Source organism: Photinus pyralis, unplaced genomic scaffold (genome assembly GCF_008802855.1).
Source record: "Photinus pyralis isolate 1611_PpyrPB1 unplaced genomic scaffold, Ppyr1.3 Ppyr1.4_LG2, whole genome shotgun sequence".
Lineage (NCBI taxonomy): Eukaryota > Metazoa > Arthropoda > Insecta > Coleoptera > Lampyridae > Photinus > Photinus pyralis.
Genome location: NW_022170403.1, coordinates 48382861 through 48405592, shown reverse-complemented (window position 1 = coordinate 48405592; position 22732 = coordinate 48382861). Strand labels below are relative to the sequence as shown.

General features: G+C 35.8%; 1 protein-coding gene across 1 annotated transcript; it reads right to left on the bottom strand.

The window, feature by feature from the left end:
• Positions 1-10740: 10740 nt before the first annotated feature.
• LOC116164066 (protein bric-a-brac 2-like) lies at positions 10741-11512 on the bottom strand. Its single transcript, XM_031478194.1, has one exon. The coding sequence runs from the start codon at positions 11488-11490 to the stop codon at positions 10741-10743; it is 750 nt and encodes a 249-aa protein (XP_031334054.1). The 5' UTR covers positions 11491-11512.
• Between the last annotated feature and the right edge of the window lie 11220 nt (positions 11513-22732).

The following is a 22732-nucleotide window of genomic DNA, read 5'->3' as shown; positions in this document are numbered from 1 at the left end:
AATTCTAGAGTATGGTTCTCTTATTTGGTATCCTTACTATGACTGCCATAAAACAACCCTGGAAGTAGTGCAGCGTAAGTTTCTGAAGTTTTTATCATTTAAATTGGACCGAGTTTATCCCGCAATTGGTACTGATCATCAACTACTGCTATCTCGATGTCAGGTACAGTCCTTAGAAGTCCGCAGAACTCTATCAAGCCTTAACTTTCTCTTCAATATGTTACACAATAAATTAAACCAATATAGCAAACGAGCTCCTGGGTATGGCTATAGCATGTGCAAAACCAAATTTTAAACCTGATGTTAGTTTTTCTTTTATTTAAAGTGTATATGTATGAAATTTTTTTAATTTTATCCCTCTTGTTTTGGGCCCTCAACAGGCATGCGCCCAATTACAGAGTGACCCGCATAATGCTATTTAGAGGCCTCTGCAGAAGGTCTTAAGTTGGTCTATAGTACTCCGGTATTTACCTTACGAATTAGGAAAACTGCAGGAAAACCTAATTCGGAGTAGCCGGTAGAATGCTCGGAACTGGTCTAAGGTAATTTCCATCTCCGCCACAGATGAAAAATTCACCTCAACCCAGGTTCGAACACCCGACCTCCGGATTTATAACCCAATGCTCTACCACTGAACCATAAATCCGACATATCATTTGAATGCCTCCATAAATAAGCTGCGCATGTGCAAAACCAAATTTTGAAACTGATGTTAAATTTTCTTTTATTCCAAGTGGTTATGTACCAAATTTCATTTAAATCCCCCTATAAATCAGAAAGTTGTCACTGCGCATGCGCAAAACCAAATTTTGAAACTGGCGTTAAATTTGCTTTTATTCCAAGTGGCTATGTATCAAATTTCATTTAAAGACCTTCATAAATAAGAAAGTTTGATGTCAAAAGGGCCTACTTTATTTTTTGGGCTACATTGCCAATTCATGAACTCCGATCTACAAATTTGATAAAGAATCCACCTGCAAAATTTCATCGTAATCGGTCCATTTGTTTATGAGTTATCGTGCTAACGGACGGACGGACGGACAGACACAACAAAATTATAAATTCGCTAGGAGCGTTAATAACCTAGATTGTCCAATCTCTTCTTTCCCTCATTCGGTTCCATGTGCCACGTTCTTCGGCTCGTAATGTATATACTTTCAATTGTGCTAAGGCCAATACAAACTTACTTTGTAGATCATCAATATTTGTTATGATAAGCAACTTTAACAAAATTGCTATATATATGTGTGACATTAACACTTGCTCAGTATCTGATCTTAAAAGATGTATGTCGCATTTTTTGTGTGTTTCAATCTTTGTTTTTGAAATATACTTGGTTTAACCGCAATGCAGAATCACATATTTGATACCGTTAAATATACTTGGTTTAACCGCAATGCAGAATCACATATTTGATACCGTTATCCTTTTCTTTGTAATCGTTTACGTTTTTGGTGTAATATTTGCTTAATTTATGTTTATTCCGCAATGCAGAATCACATATTTGATACCGTTATCCTTTTCTTTGTAATCGTTTACGTTTTTGGTGTAATATTTGCTTAATTTATGTTTATTGTTAATTACTTGGTCTTTCCCTGAAGTAACATTCATAAGCTTTGATTTTTCTTTTAATATGTGGAAATTACCGATTCGTTTTGTATGTATTGACTTGTTGTTTGTAACTAACATTTTCTCCATGAATGAAGCAGTCACGGGGGTGGAAAAAAACTGTAATCAAATTGAGTTACGACACCCAATTCCGTGATTGTCTTCGACATTCAACTGTAGGCTCGAAATCCCGAACGAGGGGCGAAGTTACCTATCTAGCGGGGGCGAGATTATGCTAATCAAAACTCTTCGGTTTAGAATCTATATACGATAAATGAGCTACGACTCGCTAAGTTCTATATATTTCTGCCGATAGTTGAATTTCCCTACAAGCCCATGTAATTTTCCATCTTGCTTTTAACAAAAAAACTTTATTGCACCAGAGATCAGTCACATCCTGTACTCTGAACCCTTTCTCAGAATTTAGGTACCTGCTCCTACCTGACCCTTTGTTCAAAATTTGTTTTTAACCTTGAGTGTATCCAACTTGGTGTATATGCATTTACTATCTTTGTTAACCACTGGTCTTAGATGTGTGATCACGTGCCACTTTTCAAATTTAAGCGGGATCTTTTAGTTTTGGAGGGAATAGTAATTCGGGCGGCTATTTTTAAACGTTGCCGGGTTGACTTTATTTCCGTGTTCTTGAGTGTGAAGTTTGCGTAGAACCTGGCGGTTAAGTACACTATAACGCTATGCGTGAAATACAATAGGTATATGGTTCACATGGCCGCCTCGGGTTTTCTGGCAACAGTCGATCCTTTTGCGGTAATTTTTGATGACTTTTTGGCACATTTCGGGTGGCATTAACATCCGACAAAGCATTACGAACTGCAGTCACTAATCGGTCGGGCGAAGAAGCATATTTGTGAACGCAGACGCGTCCACATGCATGCGCAAACTGGCCCTTCCCAACTATTTCGAAATGTGAACCCAGTTTTAATCACGATTGAATGTGAGCCATAATGCCCATTGAATTTCCAACGAATTTTACTTGATAATACACGGGAATTCATTAGTTTGTGGAGAATTTTTCGGCCTGACCTTCCTTGGTCAAAAATTGTATTGCTTCTGTGGTCTGTGCCCAAGTTTTATCACCCATTCTTCAACATACAATATTATAATGTACTCCACTTACCTACTCCTACACTTATAAATGCTGAAGTTTGACGATTAAAAATTATTGCGTTTCGTCATTGTTTTCATGGCTAGGTAGATTACATATAAATGTTATCTCGTATATAAAAATATGTAAATTTAATTTAAGATATTGGATATTTTTTATTAGAACTCATTTGGAATTATCTAAGATATTCTTGCGGTGGTAAGTACGAATAATTTGACCCCTCGTCTATATTATGTCTGAAGAAAACTGGAGCACACAGCAGTCTTTGTAGTTTAAATAAAACGAAGTTGCATCCATTTCCTCGTTGACCTTTAATGTATTTTTAACCATAGATTTATGACTGTACTTGCTTATCAGATAATGCGGCACGATGGCACAAATTACGTGTTGTCAAGCAGTTTTAAGTTTATTTTGCTAAATTTTTAATCGAGGACGGTTTTGTGGGGCTAAAAATACGTTCATCGTCAAAATAAAATGTACTCTTCCCAAATGCTACATTATTCAGTTTTCAAATTCTAGTCATCGAAACCATCCGTTTCGCCTTTTTTTCCCAAGAAACAGATCTCGAGTATTAGGTACTTGAACGTATATAAAGTAGCTATGACACAAATTTGGTTTTCACAAATAAATGATATTGTTATTTAACTTGTTCAAACGGAGAAGCTCCACGTTCACAAAAGTGTAAAAATCAACAGTGCGCCGATTTTTGTGTGCATTAAAATTCTGTTTTTCTACTATAGTTTCATTTCATTGATATATTAAACATTTGCCACCTGTATTTAAATGATAGCATTGACTGGGGGGTTATGATGATAGTGATTTCTATACAGATTTTCATTAAGATTAAGATAGCGAATTCGTGTTTTCTCCCAATTTCATTCTTAATGCATAATCTTCCTATACAAACTTATTCGTAAGATTTCAATCGGCATCATTAAATTTTACAGTGTCCCACATGGAACGCAAAAATCTCAAATTTTGGCTTTTGAAGCCATAGTGGAATCACCTCTTTATTGCTCATCATATAGTCGTAGAAAAAATTGTGTGTGAAACTCGCATTGCATGGCGATTAAGACACTCATAACATAATCATTACGAAACTCGCCAAGGCTCGTTTCGTAATTCTCATACTTGTGTCTAAATAGCCATCATTAAATGCTCATTGCACAATATATAGGGTTTTCGCTATAAATAGCGTTGCACGTCATCAACAGAAGAAAATGGCATGCCAATTTAAATCAAGATTTGACGGATTTATATTCATTATTATTTAGTTACTTTTTGGGAGAATAAGTTGGCAGATTCGGAATTTTTTTTACAATGTTGCCAAACGTTATTTGTAATATTTGTTGACATTTGACACTTTTGTTCGGTTTTTGCGTGTGAAAGTTTTCGGTTATTCAAGTGGTTGTTGTTATTATTCATCTTCACTCTTAGTGCAAAAAAATGTGTTCTGTTCAGAACAAAATTGCTGTTTGTGTACCTACATTCTACCGTTATTTGCATTTGTACTCGCCACAATGCCGAAACATTTGATCAGTAAAGTGAAGGCAGAGTTGGACTGGGTCACTGGGTCAACTGGGTCACCTGGGTCACTAAATTAAACTGGGTCACTGGGTCACGTCATACTCTTTTCAGTTAGACCCAGTGACCCAGTTGACCCAGTTTGACCCAGTGACCCAACTTGACCCAGTTTGACCCAGTGACCCAGTTTGACCCAGCGACGCAATTTCACCCGGGGACCCAATTCGACCCAGTCACCTAGTTTGATTGAATAACGCAGTTAAGTCAGTGCCCTCGGTTCAAGTGTACAGATTATGCAATAAATGAAATGCTGGTTTGTTGAAAATAATACTCGATTGCTTGACAACTGCCATTTCTGTGATGTTTGCTTTAATACTGCCGTAAAAAACTTTCCATGTCCCGAATTGTATTAGAATAATGTTATTTCTTTGCTTCAGGGCTTTCCAGTTTGCTTACAGGTGTTCATTCACATTTAATTTTTTTCTACTAGTTAGCTTAATCCAAATAAATCTTTTCTCTAAATACTTTCATTGACTACTTGACTACAAACTATAAACAAATGCATTTGATTTTTTTAGGTATTAGTTCTCTTGAATGAAATTGGGCTACGTGCTTGTTGCCGAATATTATTGAGGAAGTTTTTTTTAAAATTAAAAGTTACTTGAAATTGTTTTGGATGATAACTAACAATAATTTAATTACTGGGCTACCGGGTCAGGACGGGTCACTGAGTAAAGCTGGGTCAGGATGGGTCACTGGGTCAAGCTGGGTCACCGGGTCAAGCTGGGTCACCGGGTCAAACTGGGTCAAGCTGGGTCACCGGGTCAAGCTGGGTCACCGAGTCAAGCTGGGTCACCGGGTCAAACTGGGTCACCGGGTCAACTGGGTCACCGGGTCAGTAAACTAACTGGGTCACCGGGTCACTGTATGCTTGACCCAGTCCAACTCTGAGTGAAGGAACTCCTTGACTCTTTAATTCAATATTTTGAACAGGAACGAGATAATGGGAGTTCCTTATTACCATTAGGTTCAGTTCGAGAGGTAAGAATGGTTTCAATTACTTCTGACTACTTCTACTAATTGTGATTACCTTCAGCGCGTTGCGGCAGCCGGCAGCATTACATTTAAACATTTCTACGGTCAGCAGAATTTCCCAAGCTTTTAAACAAAACAAAGCTTTGATATCGCAGATCTTGTATTTGCATCTAAAAGTACTGGCGATTACCACGCCGGAGAAAGGAATCGTGAAAACTTTTTACATTAGTTTGAAACACAATTATTAGCAAATTTAGAAGAACCAAGTGTTATCGTATTGGACAATGCTTCTTACCACAGCACCTTATTGACACAAAATCCGAACACCTCGTGGAGAAAAGCAGATTTTCAAGATTCGTTACACAATAAACTTGCACTTGCGATTGTAACCTCAGAAATGTGGAAAAATTCAATTAATCACACCGAAAAGTTAATAAAGGAATGGTATGAACGCGAAAAACAATTGGATATTGCAGAAATGGCCCCAATTATTATAAACTGGGTGAAAATGATAGTTGAGTGATGACGATTAACTGGACAATAATTAAAACTGCAATTACCTAAGTCACGAGAACTGTGTATTAAAATTTATTTTGTTTTATGTTAACAAAATGGAATGTTACGTAGTCTGAAAAGTATCTTTCACCTTTTTACGATCATATCAGTTTATGTTAATTATCATTTTATGTACTTAGTTCAATAAAATTTCTTGTGTTTTTGTCTTGGTTGAACTTACTAGTCTCAAATTCCACTACAGCAAGAGTTGGTCAAATAACGTAAAATCAGTCAAGATTTCAAGCAAGCATTAACTTGATATTTATTTGCTGATGGCCTATGCAATGGTTTATAACTACCGAAACATTTACATAATGCCGCAATGCCGACATTCCTCATCTTTCTGCTCACAACGGCAGCGATACGTTATAAACAAAATGCTAATAGTACTACACTTAGTGGACTGCACTTTCCTTGAACCCGTCACAGCACAGTAGGAATGGGTTTTATTGATGCACAGTAGGTTGGTTTCACACAGGGAGCCCAAAAATGATCTCTGAATTTTCTAGTTCCTCTGGAATCTGGATGGTAGAAACATAACCTAAAAGTGTTTCCTTAATAAAAGATTAATATATCAGCATACCTTAGAAATATTTGGCAATGCCGTGTATTGTTGATGTCATCAAATCAATGACGTGCAACGCTTTTTATAGCGAAAACCCTATACTATTAGAAAATTATATATTTCAAAATTTGTTATTTTAGCGCATCTTCCAAAAATTGAAATGAAATGGGGTATCACGAGCGTTTTTCCGTCCATCCGCCCGTGTGAGGGACGAGATGTCGGCATTTCTTGGTCGTAGAAAGGCTCATAGATATAGGTACCGCACAAGTGCAGCAAAAATTGTTTTTTTAAGATAAACAGATAACCGAAGATAAACAAAAGTTGAGTTAAAATTAAAATTAATACACTCAAATTACAATTTGATAAAAACTCGAAAACATTCAAAAATAAAGTGCCGTAAACTTGATTGAATAAGTATATTTAATTCACATTTTGACTTTGTATAAATATTAAATGTCCAGATAAAGCGCATTTTTTAAAACCGAAATAGCTTTTGTTTTGATATCACCAATGGATATATTTTTTGCAGACGTCACAATCGCCCTTTGTGAGTACCCTCTTCCGACAATCCGTTCTTGAAGTATAAGGGAATATACCCGAACACGATAAGAGGTCGAGGAGGAGAGCTATGGTTGGTAGAAATTAATTCCTTTCGTTGAGACCTTTCATTAGAGTACCTTGAAGGATAAAAACTAGTTCTAGTCCCCCCCTCCCCCTCCACCCCGTACTTTGATAAGAGGACAGAAAGAAGGGCAGCAGTTGGTACAAAACGGTGTCTTTCGTTGAGACCTTTAATTAGAATACAATGTGAGATAAAATTAATTTTACCCCTCCCTCCTCACTGATCTCGAAAAAGAGTCGCACGGGAAAGTTATAGTTTGTACAAACCAATTTATTTCGATGAGACCTTTCATTGGAATACCATGAAGGGTAGAACATGTGCCCCCCCCCCTCCATTTTCTAAAGTTTAACTTGGCACCACTAAAGGCATGCGTATGCCAAATCTGAGACTAATTGGTTGTCGTATGTATAAGTTATGCACGTTTTACTTTCAAAAACAGTATCTCAGGAAGTAATTCGTGGGGGAGCTCCCCTTTTGAACAGCGAAATTTGATGGCCGTCTGGCACACCTGTATAGGCTACGTACTGCAAAAAATTCCAGGACTCTAGGACCATTCCTCTAGAAGTAGTTCAAAACGGTAGAAGTGGGCAGTTAGGTACGAGTACCTATTTACTTTGAATTTTGCAAGTATAAGCATTTGCTTACTTTTATTCATACGGGCCATTAGCACATTTTTTTAATTCTTAAAAAATGCGCTAAAAATAAAAAACGTGTCCAAATATCGTGTTACTACATACTTCACGAAAGTAGTCGTTTCTAAAGTAATTTCAGAAAAATTAAATTTTGTTTAAAACTATTCTGGCATTTTATAGGCCAGATCGAGGCCTACGATACTTACAGGCCGGAGCGCTCCAAAAAGGCACGTGACCTTAGGAGTCAGTTCGGGACACATTAAATACATTACGGCTTATGGAAAATCCGTGCGCGGGTCTACTATTTATTGTTTTACTCCGGATCCGTTTAACATAGAGCCACGAATTTCAATTTCAATGAGAGCTGCTCAATGGTACAGGCAATTAAATTATGGTGTTTGTGAATTTTTAGCAACACTGGCCGGCCCGTGTGGCGCAGTTCAGTTAAAGCTGAACTGTGGTTCTAAGGGCCCCTGGTTCGGGCATGGATATTTGTAAATGCATACTGGGTTGGGTTGGTAGAGCAGCCTTGGCTGAAACCCCGCCCACTCAAAAATAAAGGCAAAATAAAATAAAATAAAATAAATTTTAAAGTGTTTGAAGATAAAAGAACGATATCATTGTAATTGTTTCAGTGTCTTAAACTAGAATGATATGCACCTCCAATTATGCTTATCTGGTATTAGTGTAGATTTAACAAGGCCTACAAAATCGCGCTTTAATTATCCGCACTGAGCAAAACTCCACACACCAAAACACCATGCGAGAAACTTTTTTGTTGTTGATACCATTGCATCACATGTATATCGAATGAATAGTGGCCAATTCGCGTGTTCCTGAATTCCTACTTGGAGGCGCATATCATTCTAGTTTAAGACACCGAAACAATTATAATCATATCGTTCCTAGAAACAGAAATATGATAGTGGAAATATAGAAAAACACGGATATACTATCGTCGTTTTAACTTCAAAGACTTTTTAAACCCTTAAAATTAATTATTTCCAGTGTTACTAAAACTTAACAAACACCATAATTTAGTTGCATGTACCATTGACCAGCTCTCATTGAAATTTCGTGGATCTATGTTAAACGGATCCACAAAGTTAAAAAGTCATTATGCAAACATACTTAAATGACGAGACCGATTTTCCCCCTAATAACTAATGCTAGGTGCTAGGACCGGAAAAAATACCGATAGGCACGAGATCCTTACCCCATTTTTCTTTCAAATGAGCTACCTATCGTCGAAGTCTATACAGTTTAATGAAAAATAGTGGGGCGTATATAAATACAAACAACTTTTGAAATTGGCATTCGTTTTACTTTTATTCGAAGTTTTACATATGGACTTTTTATAAATGCTTTCGTAAATAGCATTGCGCAATGTCTACATTAGAAATTTAATGGAATACCTTCATAAATAAAACATACAGCATGCGTACACAGTAATTTTGAAACCTGTATTAGTTTTAGTTTCATTCAAAGTACCTACATATGATATTTCATTTAACAGCTTTCATAAATAAGAAAGTTGCTATTGTGCATGCGCAAAACCAAATTTTAAAACTGGTGTTAGATTTGCTTCTTTTGCAAGTGTCTATGTATTAAATTTCATTTAAATGCTTTCATAAATAAGAAAGATGGGATTGCGCATGCGCAAAACAACATTTTACTTATATTCGTAGTGTTTACATATAAAGCTGCATTTCAATAGCTTCATAAATAAAAAAGTTAGCATTGCACATGCGTTAAATCAAATTTTTGACAATGCGCAAAAACAAAAAATATCAGTATGCATGGAATCCTTGGACCAAGCCCTTTCAAATGAGCCCTATATCGCCGAAATTGGTTCAATAATGTAGAAGGAGTACGTGTGACGAACGAACGGACGGGCGACAAAGTGCAGCCAATAGCAATTTTCCACTTTGAGGAAAATACGCTAAAAATAAACAGTGGAGTCGCGCACCGATTTTGTGCTTACACTATCTATAATTGTTTTTAATTGTTCAACAATTTCGTTAAATAGTTGAGGCTATATAATATTTTTTAACAAAAAAATTAGTTATCGGTTCAAACCAGGTTTTTCATGCTGGTGAAATGATTAGAAATTGGGGAAAAATAATTAAAACAGCTGAATATTTCCGCAAGTGAAATTACGGGGGTTGAAAGGGGTGGAAACTGGTATTTTGCAATTTATGGCAAAACTATTAATCTTAGGCGAAAATGTTCAATATAAAAGTTATAGAGAATAAAAAAATAAACAACTTTTGTATCTGCACTATTTTCACATAACCTCCAATTTTCCTAGAAAAAACGGAAAAACCTTTTTTTTCGATTTTTATTCTTATTTTTACGAAAAAAGTCGTAGAGGTTTGAAATTTGGAGTAAAGATAGCTGTAATCTCCATAACTTTTACATTAAACATTTTCGTCTAAAATTAATAGTTTTGCCACCATTTGCAAAACACCACTTTCCACCCCTTTCAATCTCCGGGATTTCACCCGCCGAAAAATTCAGCTGTTTTAATTATTTTTTCCCAATTTCTAATCATTTCACCCGCCTGAAAAACCCGGTTTCGCCCGGTAACTAATTTTTTTTGAAAATAAACTATTTTAGAGCTATTTACCCTGGACTAAAAAGCCAAACGGTAATATAGAAAATATCTCACTTAATTTTTTGTTCATTATCTAGCTAGACGCAGGTGAGCACGGGGAGCTATTGTTATATTTTAGCGTCCCAGTATTTTTTGAAATAACATTACGCCAATTCTTGTTATGTTACTTTAGGCTTATTCTTATAACGATAAATTTGATACCCTACTTGTCACCAGTATATAATATTAAATTGTGATTAAGTGCTTCGAGAGTAATGGTATAAGTATCAGTTACCTATCGATTGACCATGTATCATGCCAATCAGCACAATATTCGAGAAGTATACGTAATATGCCACGTTACTCCATATTTGTAAAAACCGCGATAAAACTTCAGACTGGTTTATCAGAATCTTATCAACGAATGTATATTTCCGGTTGACAGACGTTACAGTAACAGTTATCAACGATTACTTTTTAAGAAATTGCGTGCTCCATCATTACGTTGAACATAAAATTGCTTACCAGAGGCACTTGCTGAACGGGCGGTAATCCTGATGGGCCCGGCACAGGTTCACAATTGAGAGGAGAGGATATTCGACTGCATATTGTTGATCCCGGAACAGATGAGCAGGTAACGAGATTGTTAGTACTATGCAACGTCATATCATTTCTTCCACAATCTTCGGGGGTCGGTGGGGTCGATCTCAGTGGTTCTCTCGATGCAGGTCGTTCTGGTGTCCGGCATATTCTTGGTGGTGTCTCGGCGCGCTCTGGCTCTTCGTTCGTAGATTCCTTATTAACTAATTCGGTAGGTTCAGTTTGTTCATTTTGCGAATCCTGTTTATAGTCTCGAGATGGACCTAAATTTGTCATTTCAGCGAGACCTTTTATTTTAAGGCTCTCCGCCGTCTTTAATAACGCCGAAAGTTGGCAGTACTCTACGTTTACCTCCCCCTTGTACATAAATTCTATAAGTGTGCGCAATTCTGCGAAGCGAACGTCTTTGAGGATCACAATTGGATGACGACTAGGATGATCCACGAAAAGGGTCTGGAAATACGATGAGCACGCCGAGAGAACAACCTTATGGGCACGTATCGAATGCCCTTCAGAACAAGCCAGTGTCACGTCTACAAGGCTTTCGTCTCGTAGCAGTTGACTGAAGACCCCCAAGAGATTGCTTTGATGATTATTCCACCTTAGGCAATAGTGCACACTTCCCATTTCTAAGCCAGGCCTCACTGTAAAAGAAAGAAAGAATTAAAGTCTTGTCATAAAAACATAAACCTACTTAAAAAACGGACGTATTTTGATCTAAATGCGCCTGGAATCGATTAATTGTTAACCTCGGCACGCACGCAATTCATCATATAGTCCGAAACTTATCAAAATATATACGTTATCAAACCTTGAGATGTAGACAAGGTAACAAGAGCGAGGCAAAATCTCAAAATTATCACTATATTTTGTTTGTACACGACTATTATATTGTTATTGTATTGTATAAAAAACAATATAAATAGGTAATATCTAATTTCAGTGACACGTTCGAGATACAGTGAATCGATTATAAAAATTCAGTCAAAATTATTCGATGGGGAGGCTAACGAAGGGAGATATTATTATTATGGTCGGTGTTTCTTGTCAAAACTCAGGTCTAACCTGATTAACTAATCGCACGGATTAAAATCAAGTATAAATCGGTCAATATTCTCAATTTTTGAACTCCAATAGTTAGCTCACAAATCAATGTTGTAAAAATGCACTACTAACTTCACGTTAACTTGACAAATACAAGCTCAAAAATTATAAATAAATGTTACTAAATATGTATGAGTTTTGTAGCATTTAGCACCATTCCCAATTTGTGGTTATCTCACAAGTCACAAATCCAATGTAGAGGTCTCTTGCTGCAACACAATCACCGCCTACAAATTAACACACGAATAATAATATTGTAGGCAATTCGGTAGTTAGGTATATAATATAATAATAATAATAATAATAATAATAATAATAGGCATTGATAACATTCACAACTTTTGGTGGAAATATTTTACCTACACTCACTCTTACCTTGCACAACAATTTACTGAACTTCTTAATTCACCAGATCGCACTCCTGCATTCTTTACACAAGGTATCACTTACATGCTTCCAAAAGACAACAATACGCAAGACCCATCTAAATATAGACCAATTACATGCCTTCCTACAATATACAAAATCCTTACATCATGCATTACAAACAAAATATACCAACACTGTACTGATAACAACATTCTATACGAAGAACAACAAGTTAAAAAGTAATCGTAAACGATTTACATAAAGCGCATTTCCACTTGCATTCATTTCCCATTTATAAGATGCAACTTCTGTTAAAATCGTAAAAATCCGGGCACAAATATGAAAGATAGCTTTGCACATGGGCAATCCATTTTTGACGTGTTACTTCAATTTCAGTTTATGAGAAGAATTTCATTTCAATGCTTTTCTAAATAAGAAAGTTGGAACTGGGCATGCGCAAACCTAAATTTCAAAACTAATGCTAGATTTTCCTTTGTTCCAAGCGCCTAAGTATCAAATTTCACTTAAATGGTGCCATAGATAAAAAAAGTTGGCACTGCGCATGCGCAAAAGAAAATTTTGAGACTGGCGCTCGATGATCCTTTATTCCAAGTGCCTATGTATCAAATTTCGTTTAAATTCTTCCATAAATAAAAAAATTGGCACTGCGCATGCGCAAAACCAAATTTTGAAATTGGCGTTTGATTTTCCTTTATCCCAAGTGCCTATGTATCAAATTTCGTTTAAATTCTTCAATAAATAAAAAAGTTGGCACTGCGCATGCGCAAAACTAAATTTTGAAATTGGCGTTTGATTTTCCTTTATCCCAAGTGCCTATGTATCAAATTTCGTGTAAATTCTTCCGCAAATAAAAAAGTTGGCACTGCGCATGCGCAAAACCAAATTTTGAAATTGGCGTTTGATTTTCCTTTATCCCAAGTGCCTATGCATCAAATTTCGTTTAAATTCTTCCATAAATAAAAAAGTTGGCACTGCGCATGCGCAAAACCAAATTTTGAAATTGGCGTTTGATTTTCTTTTATTCCAAGTGCCTATGTATCAAATTTCGTTTAAATTCTTCCATAAATAAAAAAGTTGGCACTGCGCATGCGCAAAACCAAATTTTGAAATTGGCGTTTGATTTTCCTTTATTACAAGTGCCTATGTATCATATTTCATTCAAATACTTTTATAAGTAAAAAAGTTTGCAATTCGGTTTATAAATGGTCGAGATGCGAAAAGGGCACTGTGAATTTTGAATCGATTCGATTCAACTGTTGGCATTGCGTATTATATGGCTAAAGCTATGCCCATATTGAATTTCATGCAATTCAGTTCATAACTAACGGAGATGTAAAAGCGATCGAACATTTCTAAACAAAGTTATCGTTCACACGGAGAGATAGATGGACAGACAGACAAAGGAACAGACGGAGAGATCAACCGGCAGGCGACAGATAGCAATGCAAAATTATAAACGATCTCTAGGATCGTTAATAAACGGCAAAAGTGTAAAATTATGGAACATGTAAAAAACGGTTTTTTTCTCCAACCACCTGAATAAGACGCTATTTTGTGACAGTGTTCGGTACGTAAAATTGGCGTTTTGCGGATTAATCGCTATCACCATGGCAACTGTACAAAAAGTGGATACTTTTGGTCCTAGTACCAAAAAGAAATTGACCTTGAAAGTTGGCCAATTAAAAAATTACTATCACGGAGATATGTCACATTGACATCGTTTTACATTACAGGTTGTAAGATATTTCTATACATGCAAATCAAATACTTTTGCATATTCAATGCAAATAATGGTGTTACCTATACGTATATACGTGTATTGAAAATGATTTACGCTCGCTATTTTTATTTAAACCATGTGTAACGTAATTTATATATTTGGTGAATGTAATTTTAATACGTATACAACCCGCCGTAGCGTGTAGCGCCATTTACTTCAGACCTATTGCACTATTATCTGTCATTTTGAATTCAAAATTTGAAAAAGTTAATTGCAATTAATTTTAATTAAAAAACTGTATGGTAAGTTTTTTATTTCAATACAATATATAACAATATTAATTTGTATACAATAGAAATGACTGAAACTGATAGCGACATGGATTGCACTCCGCCAGAGATTATAGAAACGGCAGAACATGCTACCTTAGATTTGCTCCCTACAAAGTCGCGAGAGGTGAGAAGTAAGAAGTAAGAACGAATAGGTTATAAGTTAACCTAAAAACTAGAGTGGCATGACACGTGAGGACAAGAAAGCAGAAGTTCTCAAACTAGTAGTGAAACTGTGAACTGAATCTAAATTCGAATATAATTTAAAGTAAAGGGGATTGGAGAAAAAATTTTATGTTTTATTCGTACAAAAAATGCGTTTTCGGGACTCGGAAGGTTGCTGGACTCCGCTAACGCGTCGTCCAGCAACTATCTTCCTCGTCCCGAAAACTGACATTTTTTGTACTAATGAAACAAATAACTATTTGTTTTTTTTACAATAACTTTTTTTGTAAGCGGTACAGAAAAAATTCCTTCCTTGGTACAAGACTCGACACCATAACGAACCAAATAGCGAAAAAAGTAGAACAATAGCTCTTGAGATAAAGAACTAGTAGCGTCGCAAAGTTAGCGGACGGACGGACGGACGGACGGACAGCCGGACGGACAAAGTGGCCACAATAGCGCATTTTTTTTTATTTTTGTGGAAATGCGCTAAAAAGGGTGTACCAAGTATTCCAGAGGCTGTAAAGAGCAACTCATTATGGACTCTGTTATACTTGAACAATCCAGACATAACAAACGAAACATACACACTGCATACATTGATTACAAAAAAGCATTCGATTCAGTACCACACTCTTGGTTACAACAAGTACTCTCAATATACAAAATCAGCAACAATATTACACAATTCCTCAATTACATAATGTCATGTTGGAACACTACGTTAACACTTACACTAAACGACACAAAACTTATTACTGACCCAATACAAATTAAAAGAGGCATTTTTCAAGGCGATTCTTTAAGTCCGCTCTGGTTTTGTCTTGCTCTTAATCCACTTTCATATTTGTTAAACACTACTAACTTTGGGTACAATATTAAACACAACCACGAAATACATCACAACATTACACACCTGTTTTACATGGACGATCTTAAATTATACTCTTCCACAAGCATAAAACTTAATCACCTTCTGCACATCACCGAAACATTCTCACGTGACATACAAATGGACTTTGGAATCGATAAATGTAAAACACAACACATCACAGCTGGAAAAAGACAACTTTTAGATTATGAGCTAGAACAGGGTAATTTAATAAATTCCATGGACGAGAATGAAACTTATAAAAGTATCTTGGTTTTCAGCAAAACACACACATTAAACATACGAGTATAAAACAAACACTTATCACACAATACCTACAAAGAGTACGCAGTATACTTAAAACAAAATTACACGGTAGAAATACAATCAAAGCTATTAACACTTATGCCACACCAGTGCTTACATACTCTTTTGGGATTATACGTTGGACAAATACAGAGAACCACACGTACACTATTAACAAAACACCATATACATCACCCTCACTTCTCTACTATACGACTTTACCTTCCTCGTTCGGAAGGAGGTAGAGGACTTACAGATATAAAACTATTGCACCAAACACAAATACACAATTTGCGACAATACTTTTATAACAAAACAGATACTTCAGTCCTACACAAAACAGTAACATATGCAGACAAATCATACACACCACTTAACCTACACGAAACTAATATACTCCCACCTCCATCCAAACTTACATACATCACAAATAACATACAGACATGGAACCAAAAGCCGTTGCATGGACGATTTCCACAAGAGGTTAGTCAGGATTGTGTTGATTCTATAGCAACGCACACTTGGTTGTCTGAATGTGACATCTTCCCGGAGACTGAGGGTTTCATGTTAGCAATACAAGACCAGGTCATTAATACACGCAACTATAAAAAACACATACATAAAGACAAAACAGTGACAAACGATTCTTGTCGACTCTGTTCACAAACATCAGAAACAATCCAACATATAATATCGGCATGCACACGACTTGCACAAACTGAATACAAACATCGACACGATCAGGTAGCTAAAATCATACATCAAAAATTAGCTCTTAAACACAATCTCATAACAGATAAGACACCATATTACAAATACACGCCACAGATCATACTTGAAAACAACACACACAAATTATATTGGGACAGGACACTACTCACAGACAAAACTATCCACAATAATAGACCAGATATTACACTTATAGATAAAACACAAAAATTCATTTGTATTATAGACATTGCCATACCCAACACTAACAACTTAACTAAAACACATGCAGAACAAGTTAAAAAGTAATCGTAAACGATTTACATAAAGCGCATTTCCACTTGCATTCATTTCCCATTTGTAAGATGCAACTTCTGTTAAAATCGTAAAAATCCGGCTATAAATATGAAAGATAGCGTTGCACATGGGCAATCCATTTTTGACGTGCTACTTCAATTTCAGTTTATGAGAAGAATTTCATTTCAATGCTTTTCTAAATAAGAAAGTTGGAACTGCGCATGCGCAAACCTAAATTTTAAAACTAATTTACTATAACTAACTAATAAACTAAGATTTTCTTTTGTTCCAAGCGCCTAAGTATCAAATTTCACTTAAATAGTTCCATAGATAAAAAAGTTGGCACGGCGCATGCGCAAAATAAAATTTTGAAACTGGCGATAGATTTTCCTTTATTCCAAGTGCTTATGTATCAAATTTCGTTTAAATTCTTCCATAAATAAAAAAGTTGGCACTGCGCATGCGCAAAACCAAATTTTGAAATTGGCGTTTGATTTTCCTTTATTCGAAGTGCTTATGTATCAAATTTCATTTAAATTCATCCATAAATAAAAAAGTTTGCACTGCGCATGCGCAAAACCAAATTTTGAAATTGGCGTTTGATTTTCCTTTATCCCAAGTGCCTATGTATCAAATTTCGCTTAAATTCTTCCATAAATAAAAAAAGTTGGCACTGCGCATGCGCAAAACCAAATTTTGAAATTGGCGTTTGATTTTCCTTTATCCCAAGTGCCTATGTATCAAATTTCGTTTAAATTCTTCCATAAATTAAAAAGTTGGCACTGCGCATGCGCAAAACCAAATTTTGAAATTGGCGTTTGATTTTCCTTTATTCCAAGTGCCTATGTATCAAATTTCATTCAAATACTTTTATAAGTAAAAAAAGTTTGCAATTCGGTTTATAAATGGTCGAGATGCGAAAAGGGCACTGTGAATTTTGAATCGATTCGATTCAACTTTTGGCATTGCGTATTATATGGCTAAATCTATGCCCATATTGAATTTCATGCAATTCAGTTCATAACTCACAGAGATGTAAAAGCGATCGAACATTTCTAAACAAAGTTATCGTTCACACGGACAGATAGATGGACAGACAGACAAAGGAACAGACCGAGAACCAACCGGCAGGCGACAGATAGCAATGCAAAATTATAAACGATCTCTAGGATCGTTAATAAACGGCAAAAGTGTAAAATTATGGAACATGTAAAAAACGGTTTTTTGTTTTTTTTTACAATAACTTTTTTTGTAAGCGGTACAGAAAAAAATCCTTCCTTGGTGCAAGACTCGACACCATAACGAACCAAATAGCGAAAAAAGTAGAACAATAGCTCTTAAGATAAAAAACTAGTAGCGTCGCAAAGTTAGCGGACGGACGGACGGACGGACGGACAAAGTGGCCACAGTAGCGCATTTTTATTTTATTTTTGTGGAAATGCGCTAAAAACACCGCCAATACACCGATATAGCTATCGAGCTTAAGACGCAGTGGAGAATGAAATCTACTGTTATAGTTCCCATTATTCTTAGTGATACCGGAGTTATACCAAAGACAATACACCACAATTTACAACTATACAGACAAAAATTTAGACAAAAACACATACAAAAATTTACAAAAAGCAGTCATTATCAACACATGCCATATTGTTCGTAAATTTCTAAACATAACACAAGATACTACATACACAAATGATCCACAACGTATACATGTAAACAACAGCACTCCCTCACAACACGGTACACAACATACTGTAATATCTCCACCTCTAACCCAAACAAACACACAAATACAACTTACCGAACAAACAAGTACAACAAATGAGACAACATAATACTACAATCAGAGATTCACCTCTGAAGCAAACCACATTATCACGACCCATTAGTATTCAACCCAAACGCAAAAGCCTAAACAGCACTTTAGACTCACAACATGACACACAACATACTGTAATATCTCCACCCTTAACTCAACCAACCACACAAACACAACTTCCTGAACAAACAAACGCAATAAATACAAGTAACGCAACTTGCACTACAAAGACAGGTCCACCCAATAAAGTTACACGTCCTAGCACAGTTAAAAAACGCAATACTCCTTCTTCTCAGAAACAAACCACTCGTATTCAACCGAAGCGCAAAAATCTAAACAGCAATACTAGCTCACAAAATACTGTAATATCTCCACCAAAAACCCAAGCAACCTCACAAATACAACCTCAAGAACAAAGAAACACCATAAATACAAGTAAGGCAACATGCACCACAAAGACAGGTCCACCCAATAAAATTACATGTCCTAGCACAGTTAAAAAACACAAAACTCCATCCTCACCGAAGAACACCACGTTATCACAACCCACTCGTATTCAACCCAAACGCAAAGCCAAAGAAACACTTACACAATAAAATCCATTTAATAAAATTACAGGAATTATTATAATGATTTTTTTGTTTTGTTTTGTTTTCCTCTTTCCTGATAGCATTGGCTATTGTGCCCATCAATAGCTATGTTGGTAAGTATGAATTACATACTATCTCTAGATTTCCAATGTGAGTGTGTGAATTTTTATTTTATTTATTTATTTATTTATTTATTTTTTTAGGACCCTACATAACTTCACCAGACACAGACACTAATCGTTACTTGATTTTAATCCGTGCGATTAGTTAACCAGGCTAGACCTGAGTTCTCACAAGATACACCGACCATAATAATAATAATATATTTATTGAGTTATTGTGTGGGTACACTTAACTCTAGTCAACTCTCATACATATGTAATTAACAGACACAAAGGCATATAAAAAGTACATACAAGTACAACAAAGAGACATGCATATTCCTTACTCAATTCTGCGACAGTGACTTATAAACTCGTCAAATGAATAGAACGCATTTTCTATAAGTACGTTTTTGATAGAAGTTTTAAATAATTTTAAAGGAAGTATTTTTATATGTGCGGGAATACAATTATATAATACCTGTGACTGATAAGTCAAACCATTTCGAGTTTTTGTTAGTCTACAAAAAAGTAGCCTTATGTTGTCCTTTTGCCATATACTATACTTACAGTAATGTTAAATATTTGTTTTAAATGCAGGGTCTTGCAATAGTGCTTGGGTCTTCCCTAGCTCATCTCTCGTAAAAAAATATTATAAAGTCTTCTGTGCAAACTTTGTGGCATTCTTTTATTTTATTATCACGGCCTACTCTGAATTCTGATGCATAAATATGCAATTAAATCGGTAGGTACTTTTGTGAAAAATATTGAATAGACACAAGACATCTCAAAAATGGAATAGTACTGGTTGGAATGTAAACTGCACAGATTTTTTAATAACTTTTGTAATTTAGTTTAAATTTGAGTAGTAACTCCATTTATTCACCCAATTTGTTGAGCAAATGAAGAAACTCGCTTCTCAATAAACTAGAACTATATTTCTTGGTCTTCGCTCTAGTTCAACATGTTGAACCAGCTATTCATTAATTTCTTTAAGAAAATTTGGTCGTGGAAATGGTATTTTCTGGTTGGCTGGGAACTAAGTTTTAATTGGAGTTTAGTTACAGAGTCAATAGAAGTGAGGTGTAACTTAATTATACTGTTACACTATTGCAGCACATCTTTGCGAAATATAACATTTTAATAAATGTAACTTCATTACAATTTAAAAAAAAGGTTCGTTTATGTAGCCGACTTGCAATCAAATCAATTAGCACGTACTAACATAATACCTATGCAATTAAATGCAAAACCTTTGAAATTAGTTAATGATGTTATTTTGCATTTGACACGCAACAATTACGGATACTTTTCATTTTAACATTAATAATTACAACTATATTATTTACGGTCTGTTGCCCGCAACACTATTAATATCTTTATTTCTCGAGAAACACTAAAAGATATTATTACATTTGTTAGAAAACACTTTTATTTTAATTTTCAACGGTATTTCGGATGTCGGATTTGAAGTTGTTTGTAATTGCTTGATAAATGTTGTAAAAGTACATATCTAATAAAAAAATTAGCAAAGTCCTCGTGTGAGATCTAAGGGACTTCAGCGCTATTTGTGTGGCAGATCAGTGTTAGTTTTGGCTCCACCATCAGTAAAATCTTGTCGGGGGGTAACAATATTCTATTTGTCGGTACCCACTTCCGGTGTCTCGTTCCCCCGCAATTCGACTTTCAAGTTTTGACTCCGCCATCAGTAAAATCTTGTCGGGGACAAACACACCAAAATTCCGCCACGCAGGAGTTGTGCGCGTTGACAAGATCTTTCCGACGACACCTATTTGAAAACTATCGGAGCAAAACTGTAGAAGAAGATAGAAGAAAACTGACAAATCTCCAGGTTAGCATAACAGGCCGGGGATGGCGCCGACCCCATATCTTGTAGCCCCGTCCCTAAAGTTATTAATTACAGGTCCCCGATAGGTACATGTACACTCCTCGTGTTTTTACAAGCGTTCTTCTACGGACTCGCATTTACTGCCAGCCAGCCAAAGTGAGATTAAAAGCTACCTTTTTACAAATAAATTTGCAAAAATGCGCTAAAAAGGTTAAATGAATTAGTCCATTATAAAATTTCCTTTTTTAAGAATCTATTTAAAAGATACATTGGTACATGTACACACTATTACGTATAGAGCTTATCACGTCAGTAGCAAAACGAAATGCCAAATATTTAATGCTTAAAGTTACTTTCTAACCTTTTCTTCTAACTAAAACATACGAGGGTGTTTTTTAAATTATCCAGCTATAGCTATGAATGATAACGCCGTCACACCACATCTGAATTATTTGGGAACTGACCGATGTGGTGTAGTTTGAGAAACATTGCAAGTTAAGTTACAACCAGAGATCGGGCTTGCCTGTCGACGATGGACAGCTATACGCGACATGACGTCGGCGACAACATTGTCAACAACGCTGGTATGACGTACTTACAACATGGCGAACTGGGCCATGAACTCAGTTGATTTTGCTGTTGGAAGTGGTAACTTGTCTTGTTTTAGACTTGTTTGTGATCTGTTAAAATAGTTGTAAAAAAGAGTTTCTAAATGCTGTCGAAAATGTTGCACAGTCTCATAGATCGCAAGGAGCTAGTGGTAAAAGATAACTCTAATTGTTTGATTACTTGTCATATTCCTATAGAAAGAAACCGTGAGTGGTTGCCAAAGTTTGACCCAGTGATCCAGTTTGACCCAGTAGGTAATCTAGTTTGCTTCAAATCTATAGATTATGAAATAAATGTAACTGAAGGTTGGTTTGCTGAAAATATTACTCGGTTGCTTGCTAAGTACCATATCTGTGTTAAACACTACATAAACTGTACCCTTTAGGGTCCAAAACATTAAGTTAAGCTATTCGTCATTTAACCATCACTATCTACAAGGTTACCGCATTTACCATATTGCTTTAACGTATTATGGATCTCTAATGTGTCTATGTCTCGGTCCATATACAGTGAGTTTTTTTAAAATGCGAACATAGGAGTTTGCATGCAATGTGATTTCCCTATGTTCGATTAAAAAAAAAACACATCAATCTATGAGGTGTGCGCGGTTCACATTCCCAAATCGCGCAACTTGTGTGACTATAAACAGCAACTCTATAGTCTTTATGATGGAGAGCACTCGGTAAGATTTTTTTAAAGAAGCCATGTGAGGCCATAGCAACTTTAGGATACATTTTTCTTAAACATACGATAACTTGACCTCACAGGCCACGCACTGACACCACAACTCATTGTGAACCAACCACAGAATACGGCCTTCTCAGAATAGAAACAGCAATGTTACAAATTTTTATGGTATTTTGGCGGACCCTGGTGGGTGTACTGCAAACTAAAGCATCAAAATCAGAGTAGCGCCGTCTGGTGACCAGCTTCTAAAGTCATGAAGTAATTTCCCCAATTCGATCTAAATCAAAAATATCCATAAAGAATACACAGTTGTTAAATTAA

Coding starts and splice junctions, on each gene's coding strand:
- LOC116164066 (XM_031478194.1), bottom strand. CDS start 11,490: ATGGGAAGTGTGCACTATTGCCTAAGGTGGAATAATCATCAAAGCAAT.